Here is a 21,529-nt window from a genome sequence, read left to right as displayed (position 1 = left end):
TTATATAATTTTCTTTATTTACGTTTAAAGGAAACATTCTGTAAAACTTTAAAACTTAGTTAAATATTAGTTAATAACTATACAAAAACAAAACACGCAGAGAAAAAATTAATTAATATAAATTCTCAAAACTGACACATTTTGATCACTAAATTTAAAATAGTTATTTTTCATACAATTTTTCAATCACTAATCTTCCACCACCCCTTAGGTACAATTATTCCAAGGAACCCCAATGGCCAAAATTAGAACCCATGAAGGGACACAGAGCGTAGAAGTCTGCTTGGTGTTCTCTTTAAGTCTCAACTACTGGAGTTGCCATTGAAGCATATTCTAATCTGTCTTGCCATACATGAGACACACACTGTAGAAATCTGCCTGACTTTGTTCTAATGTTCCAACTACTGAAATTGCTGTTGAAGCCCTATCTAACACATCCTAATCTGTCTTACCACACATGGAACAAAGACCATAGAAGTCTGTTCAACACTGGCCTTACTGTAGTTCCTCACAGCCAGATAGATTCCTATTTATATAGACTGTCTCAGAAAATATATACAGAGCTGAATTCATCAGGACAAAAAGAAACCTGTTGGTTCATACTATGAAGTCTGTTCAACACTGGCCTTACTGTAGTTCCTCACAGCCAGAGTCGCTGTATAAGCAGTGCTGCAAGTTTCCCCTCCCCCCAGCGATCACGGCAGGAGGGCACCCAACCCCTCCTGTAGACCCCCCCAACGGCCCTCCCGACAATCGCCGGCAGGAGGGTACCCAACCCCTCCTGCTGGACCCCCCCCCCCAACGAACCCTCCCACCCCGGAACCCCCTTAGTCTTACTTTCCAAGTTGGACCGGACAGCTCCTCGCTCGTCTGGCCAGCAGGCCTGCCTCCGTCCAAATGAGGCGGGCCCGCCCCTACCCTGCCCAACCCACAGGATCCTAGGGCCTGATTGGTCTAGGCACCTAAAGCCACTCCCGCTATAGGAGGGGCCTTAGGTGCTTGGGCCAATCAGGCCCTAGGATCCTGTGGGTTAGGCAGGGGAGGGGAGGGGCGGGCCCGCATCTTTTGGACGGAGGCAGGCCTACTGGCCAGACGAGCGAGGAGCTGTCCGGTCCAACTTGGAAAATAAGACTAAGGGGGTTCCGGGGTGGGAGGGTTCGTTGGGGGGGGGTCCAGCAGGAGGGGTTGGGTACCCTCCTGCCGGCGATCTTAGGGGAGGCCATTGGGAGGACCGGCAGGAGGGGTTGGGTACCCTTCTGCTGCGATTGTCGGGAGGGGTTGATCTGACAAATGAGGAGCACGGTGAAACACAGGTAAATAGCGGTTTCTAGAAGGGGGTACATTGGCCCGCGGGGACAAACCTGTTCACCGTTTCTGCGGTCGGTGAATGGCCTTGTCCCCGTCACCGCAGCGACTTCTATTTTTCTTCCCCGTTTTCGGCGGTGACCCGCGGCTTAAATGCGGTGGCCGCGGGTAAACCGTCACCGTGTCATTCTCTACATCAGTGCAGACATGAAGGCTGCCAAACAAGTAGAGAAGGCCTCGTCAAAGGCAAGGCAAATGATGGGATGTATCAATAGAAGCTTCGTCAGCCGTAAACCTGAAGTCATAATGCCACTCTATAGAACCATGGTGAGACCCCATCTGGAATACTGTGTGCAATTCTGGAGGCCACATTACCGGAAAGATGTGCTTCGAGCTGAGTCGGTCCAGAGGATGGCCACTAGGATGGTCTCCGGACTCAAGGGTCTCTCATACGAAGAAAGACTGGGCAAACTGCAGCTCTATACCCTAGAGGAGCGCAGGGAAAGGGGTGACATGATTGAGACATTTAAGTACGTCACGGGTCGTGTCGAGGTGGAAAACGATATATTCTTTCCCAAAGGACCCTCGGTCACAAGGGGGCACCTGCTCAAACTCAGAGGAGGGAAATTTAGTGGTGACACCAGGAAGTATTTCTTCACAGAAAGGGTGGTAGATCACTGGAACAGACTTCCGGAGCAGGTGATCAAGGCCACCAGCGTGCTCGACTTTAAGAATAAATGGGACATCCACGTGGGATCCCTACGAGGGTCGAGTTAAGGAACAGGTCATTAGCATTCAGACTTAATGGGGTGGGTCAATAGAGTGGGCAGACTTGATGGGCTATGGCCCTTTTCTGCCGTCATCTTTCTATGTTTCTATGTTTCTGGCTTATTACTTGCATCATACCAAACCTCATAAAACTTCCACTCAACTGTTTCTATCATTTTATTTATTCATTTTTATAGCCTGTCCTCCCCAGGAGCCCAGAATGGGTTACAAGGATACATACACAAAGTTTTCAGGAACAGAGATATGTACATTACAGAGTCAATAACATGCTACAGGATCAAACACAAAGCTATAGAATCAATAACTTACAACTTATAGAGAATGTGACTTTGCAGAATCTAAGAAAATAAATCATAGAGTCACGAATGGCAGTGAACGATAGAAGAACTGGTTAGCAGTCACAGATGTTCTGAGGTAATGTACTTTGAAGCAAGATCTGTCCAAGTTTGAGATCAGAACTGATCCGGTCCATGAAAAGAAGTCTTTACTGCTTTCCGGAAGGTCAGTAGGTTTTCAGTTGCCCTTATGGAAGGAGGGAGTTGATTCTATAATTTGATATGCTATAGGAATATGATCGCTTTCGGGCTGTCTCCAGGTGGAAGCTGTTTGCTGGAGGGTCGGAAAGTCAGAGTTCCCGTTGTGAACGGAGGGACCGCTGAGAGTGGTATATTGGGAGTTTCTTCGCTACATAATCAGGTGTCATGTCGTGGAAGCGTTTAAACGCTAATACTGGTTATTTGAAGATATTGTGTTGTTGTATTGGGAGCCAGTTGACCGGGATCAGTGCTGGGTTGGAAGGGCTTAACAAACTTGGGAATCCTGTCACCAAGAGAACCATTTCCTATGAGTGTCAGAGCTAATACTGCTGTGGCAGGCGATAAAAAAGCCTAACACGGATTTGTAAAAGGGGGAGTTAATTGAATAACAAGCTAATAAGTCCAAATAATTGGCATTTTAACAAGTAATTATTGATGTTAATTAGAATCAATTAGATTGTATGTGCATACATTTAGGCATGGAATCCATGCCTAAATTTTACATGTGAGTAAAAAAAAGGGGCATGGAATTGGGCAGTTCAGGAGCATACTTTTAAATTATGCACTTAACTTCTGAATTAGGGGCCTCTGTGTCTAAATTTAAGTGTGCACATGTGCACCACATTTTCATTGTTGCAAGTGGCCATGCTTAAATTTAGGTCCTCTTTTACAAAGGCGCACTATACATTTTAGTGCAGATTTAACGCACGCTGAATCCACACATGCGCTAACTGCTAACACATCCATAAGATAACATGCATGTGTTAGCGTGTGCTAAAAAGCTTAGCTCGCCTTGGTAAAAGAGGGGGCTACTTGCAGTTCCCAGGCATAAGCCCTATGCTGTAAACGACTCCTAACTTTAAGCACGGTTTATAGAATAACCCTTTTTTGGACGCCAATTTTTTAGTGAGGAAATATTTTCTCTTATCTGTCTTAAATTTGCTAAAGTACATGGTAGCTTCATGGCTTGCATCCTAGTTCTTGTATTTTTGGATAAAGAAGTGATTCATGTCTAACCCACTCCACTCTATCTTTTATAGACCTCTATCATATCCCCCCTCAACCATCTCTTCTCTAAGTTGAAGAGCCCTAACCACTTTAGTCTTTTCTCATAGGGAAGTCATTCTTTATCATTTTTGCTGCCCTTCTCTGTACCGTTTCTAATACCACTGTATCTTTTCTGAGATACGGTGACCAAAACTGTACACAGTATTTGATGTCTATTGCCTGTGTCTGGATTATTCTTGATGTATTCCACCTTAGGTGAATGAATTGCTTACTCAGTGTCAAAAGTTGTTCAGGCTTCCCTTTTATTAAACTAACACCATGGAACTTTGACTAGCTCAGTATGAAGAGATCAAGCAGTAACTCAAGCAGTAAAATGACAGTCCTGGAGTGGTACAAACCAGTCAGGTTTTTAGGCCAGAGCTTCTTAACTCTTTCCTGGAGACACACCTTGTGAGTCAGGTATTCAGAATTACCACAGTGAATACGCATGAGATCGATTTGTATATATCAGAGACCCATTGTATGCAACTCCAGAAGAGGACTGAAAAGTGCTGTTGTAAGCTATCCTCAATGAATATTCATGAGGAAAAATTTGCATTTATTTCCTCAATCTTATGTAAATGTGCCCTAGTTTATGGTCCTCTCATATTGCAGTTTACACCACTGATTTAAGACTATTGTGACTATGCCATCTCCTCATTAACCTGATGAACTGACACTAGGACCAAGGTCATTTCAGTAGCTGGGGTGAAATTATGGAATAACGTGATTGGACATTTGAGGATGATGGATAACATCCAACATTTTAAAAAGCTTTTAAAGACAACCCTATTTGTGGAAGCTTTTTTTTTAAAATAGGGACACTGTTTAATAGGGAGTACCAGATATAAGAAACTTATAATTTGTTATTTTATATTTTACTTGGATTTTATGGTATGTATCTTTGTAACCTGCTTAGGTTATTAGGCGGGATATACTGTAAGTTTGTTAAATAAATAATGTTAGTCCAATACAATTTTGTTATCTAGAACTTCAAATGAGCTAACACAGCAGCCAGAATACCTGGCTCAATGCTAGAAACCACAGTTTGTAGTGATGCATAGAGCTCTGTGGTTTAAGCTTAACTTCAGTATATAAGGGCGGGCAAATATGTCTAAGAATTTAGGCCTGGATTCTGAATAGGATGCCTGGTCTCAGAAGCTGACGTGTGTACTATGCAGAATCGTGCCTAAGTCCGATTAAAGTGAACCTGATTCTCTAACCGACGTCCCATGTTACAGACACCAGTTAGAGAATCAGGTTGTAACACATTTTCTGAGCTTATCGCGGCAAGGGATCTCCCTGCCACGTTAAGTTTAGTGGCCGCCCATTCCCCCGAATTATCGCTAGCAGGATGGATGCCCAATCCCTCCTGCTGGAACCCTCCCCCTCCCCCGGTAGATCGCACCGCCCCACCCCACCTACCAAGTTGTTCATCTATCATTCGATTAACATCAGTTATGAGTTAAATGCCAGTTATAGGTACTGATTATAAGCCTATTAATCAATTAAATTAGATACCTAACTTTAGCTGGATTTTATAGAATTTGGAGGTTACTGTGCAAATAAGGAAGCCTGTAAGACATTCTGAATATCAATGAAGTAAATTTATGAGCAAACATTAATAGTTATCAGGAAACACTGCTGTTATAGCTGTACTTTCTTTCCTGCATTTTCAGTTGATTTATTTAAAGAAAAAAAAAAAGTACCTATTAACACACAGATATAGCAAAAAAGATGTTATGACTTGTCAGGCTTTCTAGAAAATGAAGTTCCTGTTTGACAGTTCCGTTAACAGGCTTCAAGATCCGGCTTGCATGACGGCAGCAGAAGACAAAAGCAGCATATGACACCTTGCTTTGCTGTGAATCTCTGAAGATGTGACCACTGTTACCAGTGGGCTGCAGGTCTCGGTGGAATCCCAAACTGAAGCTGAAATGCAGCTTCTAGGAAGAGGTAGTGCAGAGCCAACATAGTATCTTGCTGTGTACCCAGTTTCAAGTTTATTCTGACTTGATATACCGCTTTTACATATCAAAGAGGTTTACAACTTTACAATATTAAAAATTAATTGAAAAACTGGAGGAAAGACAAATAAGCCAATACTGACAATTAGGACAAAAAAAAGTAGGGTAGAAGCAGGAGGAAAAAGGGTGAGGGTACAATATTGAAAATAAAAGGAAAGGGTGCAGGAAAAAACGATGGGGGAAAAGGAGTGTCAGGAGCTGGCTGGCTGGCCTGGAACTTCCTCTCTGACATCAGAATTGACGTCGGGAAGAAGGCTTCTGTGTGACAAAAAGAAGGTGCAGTGGCGGCGGGTGGACGGAGTTTTGAATCGGCGCTTGAGGGAGGGAAGGAGGGAGGAGAAGCGATCGCCTGTCCCGTTGTCCCCACACACAGCTTCGGGATGCTGGCTCTGAAAATGGGACATTTTGGTGTCCCAAAGTGGTGGGTCGGGACAACGGGACAGCCGGTCCAATAACAGGACGGTCCCGTTGAAAACGGGACATATGGTCACCTTAGGTATAACTGTTCTACTTTAGCAAAAGTCCATAAGCCATTATAAAGGTGAGGTGAGAAAGCCACTTCTGCCTGCAGCGGGAAGGCTAGTTAAACAGCCAGTTTTGTGATTTATGCATTGATCAAGTGACAATTGAGAAGTTGCTGCATGCCTTAAAGTGTGTATCTGATTGGATTTGTGTTTTATGCACACATCACGAGAGCACAAGAACTTCTGCTATTTACATCATGGGAGTAACACTGTGGAACAAATTAACTGGTCTACTAAGGGTTCTATCTGATAGTCAAATGTTTAAAAAAAAATACTTAGAACTAATCTTTTTTTAGAAGCTTTTCAATAAATGATACGTTGTTTAATGCTGGTTTTAAGATGAATGATTCTATGAGGATTTATGAAATCTTGGTTTTAAGATGTAACTATTCACTTGTACTTTAAGGGCTCCTTTTATCAAGCCGCGCTAGCGGGGTTAACGCGCGTGACTTTTCATCACGCCCTAACCCCCCGCGCTGGCCAAAAACTACCGCCTGCTCAAGAGGAGGCGGTAGAGGCTAGCACATCCGGCGGTTTAGCGCGTGCTATGTAGCGCGCCTTTGGAAAAGGAGCCCTAAGATATGTGTATCGGTCGTCTTTGTTTTACTTTATGTATATTACTTTTGTAATGCCGCCTAGGAATAGGCAGTTGCCAATTTTTTAAAATAAATAAATATTTGAATCATTTCTACAAGGTTTTTTTAGACTCCTGATGCAGGCTGTTGAGCTGAAACACAGGCCTGTGTCGAATCAATAAGAAGCAGGCAAGTCTTAAGCATTTTTAGTGACTTTTTAGTCATCTCCATTGTTTGTTCTCTTGTTTGTTTGCGGAGTTTGTGTCCTCCTTCTTTTAGCATGTGCCACTGTCTAGTTCCAACAAAATACATTTAGAAATAGTGACCATTATTAGAGAATGACACAGTGGATGTTACCTGCGGCTAGCCGCTGGTAATCCGCCAAAACAGTGGAGGGAGAAAAGGTGCTCACCGCAGGTACAGGGACAAGGCTATCCACCGCCCCGTAGAGCGGTGAATGGCCTTGTCCCCGCAGTTAAGGGAGGGAACACACGCAGTCACCGATGGTGCGCGGCCCCCTCCCTCCTTCCTACCTACCCACTCGAATCTATCTCCATCCCTCCCCCATACCTTTGTGGCATGTTTTAAGGTTGCAGACTTGTTGAAAGCCGCCAGAGCGTATGTGCAGTCGCGTGCGTGTGTGGGCAGAAGCTTCTCCTCTAATGTAACTTCCGGTACTGGGAATGGTGCTATTTAACTTATTTATAAATGATCTGGAAATTGAAATGACAAGTTAGGTGACTAAATTTGCAGATGGCATTAAACTTTTCAAAGTTGATAAAATGTATGCAGATTATGAAAAATTATAGGCAGACCTTAGGAAATTGGAAGACTTGGGCGTCCAAGTGGCAGATGGAATTTAATGTTGGCAAATGCAAAGTGATGCACATTGGGAAGAATAACCCAAATCACAGTTACCAAATACTAGGGTCGACCTTGGGGGTTAGCGCTCAAGAAAAGAATCTGGGTGTCATTGTAAGCAATATGATGAAACCTTCCGCCCAATGTGCAGCAGCAGCCAAAAAAGCAAACAAGATGCTAGGAATTATTAAAGATGGGATGGTTAACAAGACTAAGAATGTTATAGTGCTTCTGTATCATTCCATGGTGCGACCTCACCTGGAGTATTTAGTTCAATTCTGGTCTCCTTATCTCAAGAAAGATATAGCGGCACTAGAAAAGGTTCAAAGATAATAAAGGGGATGGAACTCCTTTCATATGAGGAAAGACTAAAATGTTAGGGCTCTTCAGCTTGGAAAAGAGACAGCTGAGGGGAGATATGATTGAAGTCTACAAAATCCTGAGTAGAGAAGAACAAGTATAAGTGGATCAATTTTTCACTCTGTCAAATATTACAAAGACTAGGGGGACACTCGATGAAACTACAGGGAAATACTTTTAAAACCAATAGGAGGAAATATTTTTTCACTCAGAGAATAGTTACGCTCTGGAATGCATTGCCAGAGGTTGTAGTAAGAATGGATAGCGTAGCTAGTTTTAAGAAAGGTTTGGGCAATTTTGTGGTGGAAAAGTCCATAGTTTATTGAGAAAGACATGGGGAAAGCCACTGCTTGCCCTGGATTGGTAGCATAGAATGTTGCTATTCTTTTGGCCAGATACTAGTGATCTGGATTGGCCACCGTGAGAACGGGCTACTGGGCTTGATGGACCATTGGTCTGACCTAGTAAGGCTATTCTTATGTTCTAAGTATGGAAAAAGTTGCCACGGGATTCCCACAAGGATTGAAGAAGATGCAATGGGATTCCCGCGGGAGTATAATCAAAATCTCTGTTGACTCAAGAATGAGGTTTGAAATGCACTGAGAGGCAATTGGAGCATCGGAATTAAGTAGAGCAGAAGCTGAAGCACCAGAATGAGGTTTGGAATGCCCAAAGAGGCAGCCAGAACATCAGACTGGGGCTTGGAACACCCATTGGCTTAATAGTGAATACCATCTAAAACCCACTGGAAGCTGTTGAGGTTGGGAGGAAACAGAGGGTTGCAAGCAAGTAAATAATAGCATTGACTTCTGGGGGTGCAGGTGGAGATAGAAGGGATTAATTGTAGGGGTGGGATGGATCTTAGCAGGTTACAGGTGAATATGGGGTAGATTTCATTGTGGATAAGTGAAATTTCTGTCCCTGTGCAACCTCTATTTTAAACCCAGGCACAGCTGGGGCTGGAACCAAAAGTGCCAGCTCTGTGGGTACTTAGCACCCCCTATATTGAGCAAACTCTCACATTGTCTGGGTAGGAGGAATTTTTATTGTTTTAGCACCCCAGTCATTTTGAATATTAGCTTCTGTGGCTGGAACTATGGATTGCTCCAGCCCCTCTCCTACTGGCAAGAAGTATTTGTAATTCTTCTATTTCTGTTTCGTTTAAATCTTTACTCCTGATACATGTCAGCAAGTTTGGACGGAGGAGGTCTTTGTTTTGAGAGGAGGGGGAGGGATTTTCCTAGTACCTCTGGCTCCTTTAAAAGCTAGTGGACCAACCTTTGGGCCCACTAGCTTTGCATTCTTATGACCAGGAACACAATTTAGTAACTATGGTTCTGTATATGCCATGGAAGGCAATTAGCGTGGTTTTAGCCTTAATTTTTATTTAATATTATTGCCTCTGAGGTAGTAATTCAGTGGGTGTATTTCTTTCAGCCTTTAATTGCATACCTTTGTGTATGGCGTGTCGATTCAAGTAGAAACAGTAGTCAACCAATGTGTTCTAGGAAAGCTGACTTGGAATGATAGAACTGCGGCTATTGACTCGGAGGGGATGTAGCTGATCAGAGTTCTTGTTGCTGTTTTCATTGTTCAACAGGTTGAGACTGAAGCTCAAGGGGTGGATCAGGGGGCAGGTCTGGAGAAACTCAGAGTAAACACAAGGGAAAATATCTCAGCCTGTCAAACAAAGTTATGCGTCCTTGATGGAACCTGCTGAGACTAAGCCTTTCCTGTTTCCTTCTCAATAGTTTACTTTTATGACAGATTTACTCAAATTCAGCTCCGCCTATATAATTAAGATTGGCATAATCCTTAGTAGCTAGCTAAATTATTTTCTTGTTTGGCTTATAGTGAGATAGTACCATTTGCTCTTGTTATATGCAGCCCCGTTCAGTGGAACAGAAACAGAAATCTTTAATAATTTCTTTTGCAAAATAGAAATGGTGAGGAAGGCTCCATATATCACAGCAATAGAATGCAGTAGCCAAAATCTGCCTTAAAAGAATATTTCTGCCTGTATATAGTAAAAATTTCTAAAATAGTTTAAATTGCTATTTTATTTTGGGAGGAAGTTAGTGATGTGTATTTGTATCATATATCTGGTGTGTATATTTCCCACATTGTAGTGTGGTGGGTTTCCATTCATTTGAAATGACATTTCTTTTTTATTGCTTTCTGGTAATCTTCTATTTCTAGTGTGAAAGATTCTAGCAGGTTCTGACGTGACACGTTTCATTCCTGCCTCAGAGAACCAATGAAGAGTTTAAAAGTTTTCAAAGCATATGGGCGCGAAAAAACTCGAACAACTAAACGCTTCTAACATGTATCAGCTTATTTGTGACACGATATGAGGAGGTTCACAAATAAGCTGATATATGTTAGAAGCGTTTAGTTGTTTGAGTTTTTTCGTGCCCATATGCTTTGAAAACTTTTAAACTCTTCATTGGTTCCCTGAGGCAAGAACGAAACGTGTCATAGAAACATAGAAAATGATGGCAAAAAAGGGCCTTGGCCCATCAAGTCTGCCCACTCTAATGACCCACCTCCCAACTTCACCCCCCCAAGAGATCCCACATGCCTATCCCATTTTTTCTTAAAATCTGGTACGCTGCTGGCCTCAATCACCTGCAGTGGAAGTACATTCCAATGATCAACCACCCTTTCGGTGAAGAAATACTTCTGATGTCACCATGAAATTTCCCGCCCCTGATTTTCAGCGGATGCCCTCTTGTGGCCGTGGGACCTTTAAGAAAGAAGATATCATCTTCCACCTTGATACGGCCCGTGATATATTTAAACGTCTCAGTCATGTCTCCTCTCTCTCTACGTTCCTCGAGTTTCACGTCGGAACCTGCAAGCTGAAGATAAGTTTGCTGTTCAGACTAATAACATAACGTTCATAACTTTCAAAAAGGTTACAAAAGTGTAGCCTTGAGCACTAATGCAAGTATTTACAACAGTGATAAGTTTTACAACTAGTTTTTGAATATGCGATGATTGGGTGGTGAGGTGGAAGTGTTGGGGTTCCCCATGTTATCACCTCCATTTCTCTGAGCATAAAAACTCATTAACAATTGTATATAGTTGAAAGCATGTGATTATGAACATCTGAATGATTATTCTATTGTGACTTTAGCCGTCAATCTAACCAGCTGGAGCCATACCTCAGATATGTGGGAAATTTCTTATTAGCTCCACAAGGAGACAAGAAAAAAAAAATAGTCCCTTCTGAAACCATGAAGTAAAGATGTTGGTGTTCTTCTGGCTAGTCTTTTTTGGGGATAAGGAAGAAATGGGGCAAAGGACTAAATATGGTTTAGGGCAGAGACAGTCTATTATATTGCAATCCAAAGCCCCGCCCAAAATACTAGTGGGGAGTATCAGATCTGTTGAAATTAGGGAAATAATGTCAAAGCCTTCAAACCTAGATTGATCTAATAAACCCAACTGGTGCTAATTCCAGAAGCTAGGCTGACGTTTCAGAGTGCGAGCTCTTGGACCATTTCAGGTTTGAGTAATTCCAGCCTCGTCACTAGCCCTTGATAACTGCAGTTGGTCGGAGTTTGATGGCTTTCTTGCTAATGTCACCACATCTGTCACATTCTTGTACGACTCTGGTGCCTCTTCCACGATCAGCTTTGCTGATGCCATTCGGATGGCTATACCCATGTCCGCCAATTTGTCTAACACATCCTGGAAGTTCAAGTTACGGCAAGACTTGGGCTCTGGACAGCACACGTTCAGCTCCGTGGCAAGTTGTTTCAAAGGTCTCCGTCGTGCCTTGCTCAGTCCCTGTCAAGATGTAGCTGCAGATGCCCATGGTCCCACCAATCAGAATGGGCTGCTCCGTTAGCTGGTAATCCACAGCAATGAGCAATAGAAAACCCCCACAAAACACTGGCATTTTCTGTCATCAATAGTACACATTAGTGCTTAAGTGTGCTCTGTTGTTTAATAATGCATGCTGTCAATAAGCTCACTACTGAGCACTAAGGTGCACTGTTTGCATTATTGACATCGTCCTGAAACAGGAAAGTTTTCAACAAACATAAATAAGCAAAAAGGGTGTCTTTTGCTAGTGTGCTAAGCAGTTAACACATGAATTAGTAGATTAACCACTTTCGCACAAGCATGCCAACTTTTGCTGCAGTGGCATCGCACTTTGATATATTTTATATTAGGTACTAATATTTTAGCCCGTTACATTAATGGGTGCTAGCTGTCTGTCTTTCTTCCCCCCCCCCCCAACACCACTTCCCTGTGCAGCAGTAGCATTTACCTTACCCCCCCCTTACTTTCTCGCGGTCCCGACAAATCTGCTGATTCCAGCAGGGTGTGCAGCACTCTACACACGCTGCTTCGGGGCCTTCTACTGCCCTGATTTACTCTGGCACATCCCTGATGACATCATCAGAGACGCGGCAGAGCAAATCATGGCAGTAGAAGGCCCCGAAGTAGTGCGTGTAGAGTGCTGCACACGCTGCTGGAGTTGGGACCGCTGGAGTGGTTTTTCGGCGCTTCCCTTCCCACGAGGTGTCGCCGCAGCTCCTCTCTATCCCTGCCAGCATCGGAAGCCTTCTCCGATGCTGGTGCAGCTGGTGAGAGGAGACGAATATTGTGGAGAGTCCAGCGCTGGCGGCCAGTCCTGTCGGCAGTGTAGATAGGTGCTGGGAAGAAGGCTGGGGACTCGCGCATGCGCTCTCCTGCAGCCACAGACCTACAGATCATGGAAGCACGCAGTTAAGAGTGTGTATGCGCGGCTAGGGTTTTATTATATAGATGTACAAGTAGATATGTATAAGCAGGTGGATTGATTATATATTATAGGTGGAAATAAGAAAGAGGATTGATTATGGTTTAAGAGAGCTGTATTGAGAACCAGCTCAGAAAATGCTAACTCTGTATTGTAACACCTTTACAAAAGCGCAAGTATTAATTAAGGTTTAATAATGTATTTAATGTATTGAATAAGGTTTAATAATGTCTATAGAAACCATCCCAGGAAATGCAAACTTTGTATTATTATAGCATCTTTACAGATGCTCATGTATTGTAACACCATTACAAAGCTCATGTAAACCACTCTGAATTGACTCCCCCAGTCATTAGCAGCGGAATAGAAGCTTTCAATAAACGATAAACAATAATAAACAAATGTTAACTGCAAATCAGGTTAGGGGACAGAAACCAAGAAGGTCATGGGCGGAGAATGGCCATGGACTGCCTACTATAGTTAGTGCACTGTACTTACCATGTGTTGCAGTTAGCACTGGTTCACTTACCTTCAGTAAGAGGTGCTAAGTGCATTTACGCTAATTGCTAGTGTCATTTTCAGTGTGGTAATTGTTCAGGACATGCTAGGCACACTCCCAACAATTGCTAGACAGTCTTTGCATTTAGGGGCCCTTTTGCTACAGTTTGCTACATGGCACTTAACACATTCCAGTGTACTTTAACACACATTAAGGTATAGTAAAAAAACAAACAAAAAAAAAAAACATTAGTGCATTCTAATTTATGCTATTAAGGTGCGCTATGTGCAAAAACTTAGCGCACTTTAATAAAAGACACCCCCCCCTAGAATCCCATAAATAAATGGGAAACTAAATAAAATGGACAGTTTGATCTTGCACACCTGTAGAAGAAGTGTCATCTTATTTGGAAACTACTATTGCACAGTGTTTTGGAAGAAAAGATTGAATAGCCAATTCTTCATACAAATTTAATTTAGGGCTCCTTTTATCAAGCCGCACTAGTGAGGTTAACGCGCTCGACGTTTCATCACGCGTTAACCCCGCGCTGGCCTAAAAACTACCGCCTGCTCAAGGGAGGCGTTAGCAGCTAGTGCGGCCGGCGGTTTAACGCGCGCTATTACGCACGTTAAACCGCTAGCGCAGCTTGATAAAAGGAGCCCTTAATGTGGTGTCTTATATACCGCTAAATCTCAGAGCAATGTTAGGAAGTTCTACTTTACGGAGAGGGTGGTGGATGCCTGGAATGCGCTCCCGAGAGAGGTGGTGGAGAGGAAAACGGTGACTGAGTTCAAAGAAGCGTGGGATGAACACAGAGGATCTAGAATCAGAAAATAATATTAAATATTGAACTAAGGCCAGTACTGGGCAGACTTGCATGGTCTGTGTCTGTATATGGCCATTTGGAGGAGGATGGGCTGGGGAGGGCTTCAATGGCTGGGAGGGTGTAGATGGGCTGGAGTAGGTTTTGACGGAGATTTTGGCAGTTGGAACCCAAGCACAGCTTTGGATACTTGCCGAGAAATAGCTAAGAAGAAAAATTTAAAAATTTAAATTGAATCAGGTTGGGCAGACTGGATGGACCATTCGGGTCTTTATCTGCCGTCATCTACTATGTTACTATGTAATTTGAAGCGGTTTACAAAACAATTAAATTGACTTAAGTAATGGCCAAAAAATCTAATCGTGTATTTTGAATTTCCCTCTGAATGTAGCTCTTTGGGCCCAAATGTATGTTTTAGGGCAGCAGTCTCAAACACGCGGCCCGCGGGCCACATGTGGCTCTCCAAGTTTTTTTTGCGGCCCGCGGTCTGGACTGGATCATTCCCTTCCTTTTGGAGCAGCAGTGGGTCTGGCCGGTTCGTTCCGTTCAAAGCTGCGGGTTGGTGGCTCCTTGCGCTATTCACTCCTGCATTGGAAGCCTCTCTGACATCACAACATCAGAGAGGCTTCAGACGCAGGTGCGGATCTCGCAAGAAGCCGCCACCCGCGGCTTTGAATGGAATGAGCCGGTCAGACATGCTGCTGCTCAAGTTTCAAGTTTATTAGGTGTCTTGATTAATCGCTTAATCAAACTACCAAGGGGGGGCGGTCCACTGTTCTCCCTAGAGTGCGGCTCGCGAATCGTCTGCTTCCCTTCCCTTCTCACCGCTGCCATCGGGGAACAGGCCGGCACCGTGTCATTGATCTCCCTGCTTCTCTCGCCGCCCAACCTCAATTCTGACGTCGAGAGGACGTTCTGGCTAGCCAATCGCTGCCTGGCTGCCCGGAACGTCCTTTTTGACGCTAGAATTGACGTCGGGCGGGGAGAGTTGGCCCCGTGGAGATCTCGGCCTGTTCCCGATGGCGGCGCAGCAGCAGCAGCCTATTCCCCGGCGGCGGTGGCATACGGGAGGACAGGAAGGAAGAAAGAAAGAAGGGGGGGCAGGGAGCCAGAAGGAAAAAAGAAAGAAGGGGAGGGGGACAAGGAGCCAGAAACAAAGCAAAAAATGGGACAAGGAATCAGAGAAAGACAGACATAGAAAAAGAAAAAAAAAGTTGGGGGAGGGAATGAGGTCTGGAGGAGAGGAAGCATACAGGAGGCTGAAAGAAGAGAAGAAATATTGGATGCACAGTCAGAAAAATAAAGTGCAACCAGAGACTGATGAAATTACCAAACAAAGGTAGGAAAATGATTTTATTTCAATTTAATAATAGAAATGTGCCAGTTTTGAGAAAGAAAAGATATTAAACTTTAAATGTGAGTGCTGCAGAAAAAATAGAGTACTTGGAGGGCCGCAGAAAAAATAGTTAATGTCTTATTAAAGAAATGACAATTTTGCATAAGGTAAAACTGTTAAAGGAAAGTTTTATAAACTATACAGAGTTTAACCTCATGCAAAATTGTCATTTCTTTAATAAGACATTAACTATTTTTTTCTGCGGCCCTCCAAGTACCTACAAATCCAAAATGTGGCCCCGCAAAGGGTTTGAGTTTAAGACCACTGTTTTAGGGTAATTATTATGATATATTCAACTGCTCCTGGTGATCTTGGGAAGCTCACTTAACCCTCCATTGCCTCAGGTATAAACTTAGGTCCCTTTTACTAAGATGTGCTAAAAAATACACGTGGAAGGATATTTTCAAAACATACGTCTAAGTCTGATTTGTACGTGTGGCGCTAGACGACCAAAGTCGGCAGTAAGAAAATGGCTATTTTTGAAAGGCAAGAATTTTTATTTGGGGGGAAAATCCTCTTATCTGGATGTCCAGGCCATTGGGATGCCCAGACCGCCAGGACATCTATCTTTATACCACATTTTCAACCAAAATTTCATCCAAGTCCCAAGCGCCCAGAGCAAGACTATTTGGACGTGGGAGGGGACAGTCTTGTAATGGACTGACCACCAAGTCATGGCAACCTTAGAGGGCACTGCTATGAACTTCACATAAAGGGTGTCAGATAAACATCTCACCAGAAGTCCCTTATAGGTTATGGTGAGGCCCCCCCCTCCAACCCACTACACTCACCTGTCCACAACCTCAGTAGCCGTTATGGCTGCAGGTGGCACCTATATGGCAGTAGAGTAGGGTTTTGGTGGGCTCACATTTTCCACCATAAATGTAGTGGTTAGAATGGCTTATGGGACTTGCTACGCCTCTCTATGGTTTACTAGCCCAGCCCCCAGGCTACTTAAGACACCTGTGTGCAGCTCTACTAGGCTTTCCTATACCAGGTGCTGATGTTCTGGAGAGAGGTATATACATTTGTATTCTGATCTTTGTGGATGTGAGGGGGGATGTCTTACCTTAATTCATGCATTGATTATCTGGTCAGTTTGGGTACCTTTGTGGGATTTAGGCCCTTCAAAAAAGGTCTAGTTCCAAATGTATAAGCTCCGTCCAGGATGTCTTGAAAAATGTTTGATTATCGGTGCAAGACATTCATGTCTAATCCACTCTTGAGATCACCCAGAGTCCACCCATAACACGCCTCCACCATGCCCATCTCGTGCTCTGAACATACAGAGCACCTCACTAGAAGTACAGAAAGACTGTACGATTAGAACATCCAAGTGCTGATTTAGGATGCTTTTTGGACAGCTACGTTTTTTGATTAGGGGCAAGAAACAAACAAAAACTGCGGACAATATGTACAAGGTGAAGGCTATGTTTGTTATATCAAATATTAAATGCGGTCAATTCTACCACCTTTCAATAAACCAAGGGACCCACCTTCTTCAGGGGTCCGTGGTTGAAAAGGTTTTGAATAAAACCGCAATTTAAACTGATAATGAACATGAGCCCATGCAGTCACAAAATAAACACGAGCCAACGGTTCCAGCGGAAAATGGTTTTGCTTCGGTGTCCATTATGCGCTGGAACTGTCGGCTCGTGTTTATTTTATGACTGCGGTTTTACTCAAAACCTTTTCAACCACGGACCCCTGAAGAAGGTGTATTTATCGAAACACAGACCGTGTTGGGTCCCTTGGTTTATTGAAAGGTGGTAGAATTGACGGCATTTAATATTTGATATAATAAACATAGCCTGCATCTTGTACATATTGTCTGCAGTCTTTGTTTGTTTCTTGCTTGCCGTTCCTACACTGCAGCCCTCGTTGGATTTTTCTTCATTGTTTTGCCTTTTGATTATGGGCCCCTTAGGGCTCCTTTTATCAAGGCGCGCTACGGGGGTTAGCGCATCGGACATTTCATCACGCGCTAACCCCCGCGGCAGCCTAAAATTCTAACGCCTCGTTAATGGAGGCGTTGGGTACTAGCGCGGCAGGCGGTTTAACGCGTGGTATTCCACGCGTTAAACCGCTACCGCGCCTTTGTAAAAGGACCCCTTAGTGTGTTTTCACATGGGGCTTGGCGCATTATACTCAATTTCTAATGCAGCCTTAAAATAGGGCTTTTTATCTTTTTGCAGGTGCCACATTAATTTTTCCATTTCGGTGCAAGACCTGCAAAACTATTAACAGAGTACTTGCTGCCTTCTACAATATTTCTATAAATATAGGACCAGATACTGACAGATTTACATCAAAAACTTTTCAAATGAGTAAATGTGAACGCCTCGGTCCCACCACTCCACCGCTGTTAATCCTTGCAACTGCGGGAAGAATCGCGTGGCGACTTATCATCATTGGCTGTTCTGCATTTGTCACTTTTAATTTCTTAAAATTTCTGTATAGCTTACATATGTTAGTTTTTTTGGTGTTTCTCCTTTAAACTTTTCTTGTGGAGTCGGATGACAACGGCCACCCGGGAGACCCTTGATACAGCGCCATAGCGCGAAACATGTCGGGTCTGGCTCCCAGGTTTTGGCAGGATGCAGAGATAAGTGCATAAGTACTACTAAATGTATTCATGAATATATAAAAAACTAAAAACACCAAAAAAACTAACATATGTAAGCTATATAGAAATTTTAAGAAATTAAAAGTGACAAATGCAGAACAGCCAATGATGATAGTCGCCACGTGATTCTTCCCGCAGTTGCAAGGATTAACAGTGGTGGAGTGGTGGGACTGAGGCGTTCACATTTACTCATTTGAAAAGTTTTTGATGTAAATCTGTCAGTATCCGGTCCTATATTTATGTACTAGTGGAGACTGTTGGACGGATAGTAAAGACAAGACACTAGTAGCCGAACTATATTGTTCTACAATATTTAGGCAGCGGTAAGTGCTCCTGCATTAAGGGCTACTTTTATCAAGCCGCGCTAGTGGGGGTTAACGCGCGTGACTTTTCATCACACGTTAACCTCCGTGCTGGCCAAAAACCTCCGCTATTACGTGCGTTAAACCGCTAGCACGGCTTGATAAAAGGAGCCCTAAGTTTCCATAATCCAGGTAGTGCACTAAGAGGCTGATTTTCCAAAAAACAAAGACATCATAAAATGGCACTCGGACTTTTGGATCGCCAAAACATCCAAATCGCCATTTTCAAAACCTACTTTTCTAGACGGTTTTCTATGCCGCTTCTCAGCAGTGCATCAAAATTTCAGGGGGGTGGGGTCGAGTAGGCTTAGGACTTGGATGTTTTGCAGCAATAATCAAACATTTTATAACGCGTCTAGGGCATCATTTAGATGTTTGGGGCTAGATATGTTTTAAAAATGAATAAGTGCTAAAAAAAAAAAAAAAAGGTGCCCAAACTGTCCAGATGACTGCTGGAGGCATGAAGGCATGGCCTCCCACATTCCCCCAATGGTCGCTGACCCCCCTCCCGCCCCCCCAAAGACAAACCGTCTTTTTATTTCTATAAACTGCAAATAAATGCAGAAACGCATGAATAAAAATACATGCATTAAAAAGTCCTATAAACTTGATGTCCTTATATTGAAAGGATACAGTAGATGGCCTGACACGGTCTGTGTTTCGGCCCCTAGGACATCAAGGGATCCTTTCACTAAGGTGCGCTAGTGTTTTCAGCGCACGCAGCATTTTAGCGCGCGCTACGCTTCTAGAACTAACGCCAGCTCAATGCTGTTGTTAAGGTCTAGCACGCGGCAATTTAGCGCACGCTATTCCGCGAGTTAAGGCCCTAATGCAGCTTTGTAAAAGGAGCCCCAAGTTTATAGGACTTTTTATACATGTGTTTTTTATTCGTGTTTCTGTATTTATTTTGAGTTTATAGAAATAAAAGACGGCTTGTCTCAAGGCTGACGTGTTTTGTCCCAATCCCCACTTGTTCTTTTCTTCGTTGGGACTTTACGTGGGGTTTCTGTTCCCTTTACTTTGTTCTCTAATTGCTAAACCACCACACTTAATGCTCACTAACTCGCATGTGAAGTGCTTAATGCGCTTTAGTAAAAGGGCCCAGTAATGAAAAATTTGGAAAACTTATTCGTGCATTTTTTTTTTTTTTCCATCCAGATTGAAAGAGCAAAAACATTATCGACTCGTATTCACCCTGGCTTTATTTTCTCGTCTGTTTATAGCTCGTAAGTCCAAGAAGCTGGGGAAGTTTAAAGGAACACATGAAGAACAGCCACAGCAGCTACAGCAACTGCCCCAGAGCCCAGAGGAAGGAACCACACACATTTCTGCAGGAAAAGAGCCCTCAACGCCTGGGAAGACTGCTCTCGTTCCTATTCTGCCTGATATGTCACCGAGCTTGAATCCATCAGCAACCATGGTTCTTGAAAGCATTGAACCTGATATTGTGTATGCAGGGTATGACAATTCAAAACCAGACACGGCAGAGCACCTGCTTTCTAGCCTAAACCGCCTTGCTGGCAAGCAGATGATACAGGTGGTAAAATGGGCAAAAGTACTTCCAGGTAGGATTGCATATCATTTACCTATATGTATAACTTCATGTGCAAGTTATACCAAGATTTGAGTGCAGTTTTTTATTTAAATTAATGCACATGATTTTTCATAAGGACATGCTGTTTTCTCCCAAATAATGCCTTATAATCTATCTATACATATAAAATCGTGTGTGTGTTCCCAATAATACAAAAAAGGAGGAGTGGAGGGAAAATAATACCAATAAACTCACAATCACTCCAAAATTAGCACACCACAGAAGCCACAAGCACTGGATTCATACTTAAGTGAAAGAAAAGCTTCAGACTAACGGAGAGGTGTACCCACACTCTTCCACCCAGACATCATAGGCAAAAAACTTTTGCAGAAGTTAAAGTTATGGCAGGTGGGAGCATAAGAATAGCTAATAATAGAACACAAAAGAGGCCAGGCCGAAAATCGTTTCGTGGCCAGTAACCACTGCTTCAGGGCCTTAACGCCAGCACTCCAGGTTATCAGTTCGCAGAACCAAACTGCTGTATTCAAATTAAAGAAAATTAAAGAGTCATGGGATAGGTGGCAAAGTTTAGTTGTGGATTAGGAATTGGTTATCAGATAGAAAACAGAGGGTAGGGTTAAATGGTTATTTTCCTCAATAGAGGAGAGTGAACAGTGGAGTGCCGCAGGGGTCTGTACTAGTACCGGTGCTATTTAACTTATTTATAAATGATCTGGAAATTGGAATGACAAGTTAGGTGACTAAATTTGCAGATGACATTAAACTTTTCAAAGTTGTTAAAATGTATGCAGATTGTGAAAAATTACAGGCAGACCTTAGGAAATTGGAAGACTGGGCGTCCAAGTGGCAGATGAAATTTAATGTTGGCAAATGAAAAGTGATGCACATTGGGAAGAATAACCCAAATCACAATTACCAGATGCTAGGGTCCACCTTGGGGGTTAGCGCCCAAGAAAAAGATCTGGGTGTCATTGTAGACAATACAGTGAAACCTTCCACACTATGTGCGGCGGTGGTCAAGAAAGCTAACAAGATACTAGAAATTATTAAAGAAGGGATGGTTAACAAGACTAAGAATGTTATAATGCCTCTATTGCTCCATGGTGTGACTTCACCTGGAGTATTGCATTCAGTTCTGGTCTCCTTATCTCAAGAAAGATATAGCGGCACTAGCAAAAGTTCAAAGAAGTGCATCCAAGTTGATAAAGGGGATGAAACTCCTCTCATATGAGGAAAGACTAAAAAAGGTTAGGGCTCTTCAGCTTAGAAAAGGGACGGCTGAGGGGAGATATGATTGAAGTCTACAAAATCTTGAGTGGAGTGGAATGGGTACAAGTGGATCGATTTTTCAATCTGACAAAAATTACAAAGACTAGGGGACACTCGATGAAGTTACAAGGAAATACTTTTAAGACCAATAGGAGGAAATATTTTGTCACTCAGAATATAGTTAAGCTCTGGAATTTATTGCCAGAGGTTGTGGTAAGT

General features: G+C 43.1%; 1 protein-coding gene across 6 annotated transcripts in view; it reads left to right on the top strand.

Annotated features, from left to right (window-relative positions):
- Positions 1–21,529, top strand: part of NR3C2 (nuclear receptor subfamily 3 group C member 2) — a 545,520-nt gene that overhangs the window by 404,050 nt on the left and 119,941 nt on the right. For all 6 annotated transcript variants that reach the window (XM_033940500.1, XM_033940480.1, XM_033940464.1 and 3 more), the window contains one exon: positions 19,710–20,051. In XM_033940500.1, coding sequence (XP_033796391.1) covers positions 19,710–20,051 — 342 coding nt within the window. The remainder of the gene's footprint in view (positions 1–19,709; positions 20,052–21,529) is intronic.

This window comes from Geotrypetes seraphini, chromosome 1 (genome assembly GCF_902459505.1).
Source record: "Geotrypetes seraphini chromosome 1, aGeoSer1.1, whole genome shotgun sequence".
Lineage (NCBI taxonomy): Eukaryota > Metazoa > Chordata > Amphibia > Gymnophiona > Dermophiidae > Geotrypetes > Geotrypetes seraphini.
The sequence above is the reverse complement of the archived record's forward strand: the minus strand, read 5'-3'. Positions and strand labels throughout refer to the sequence as shown.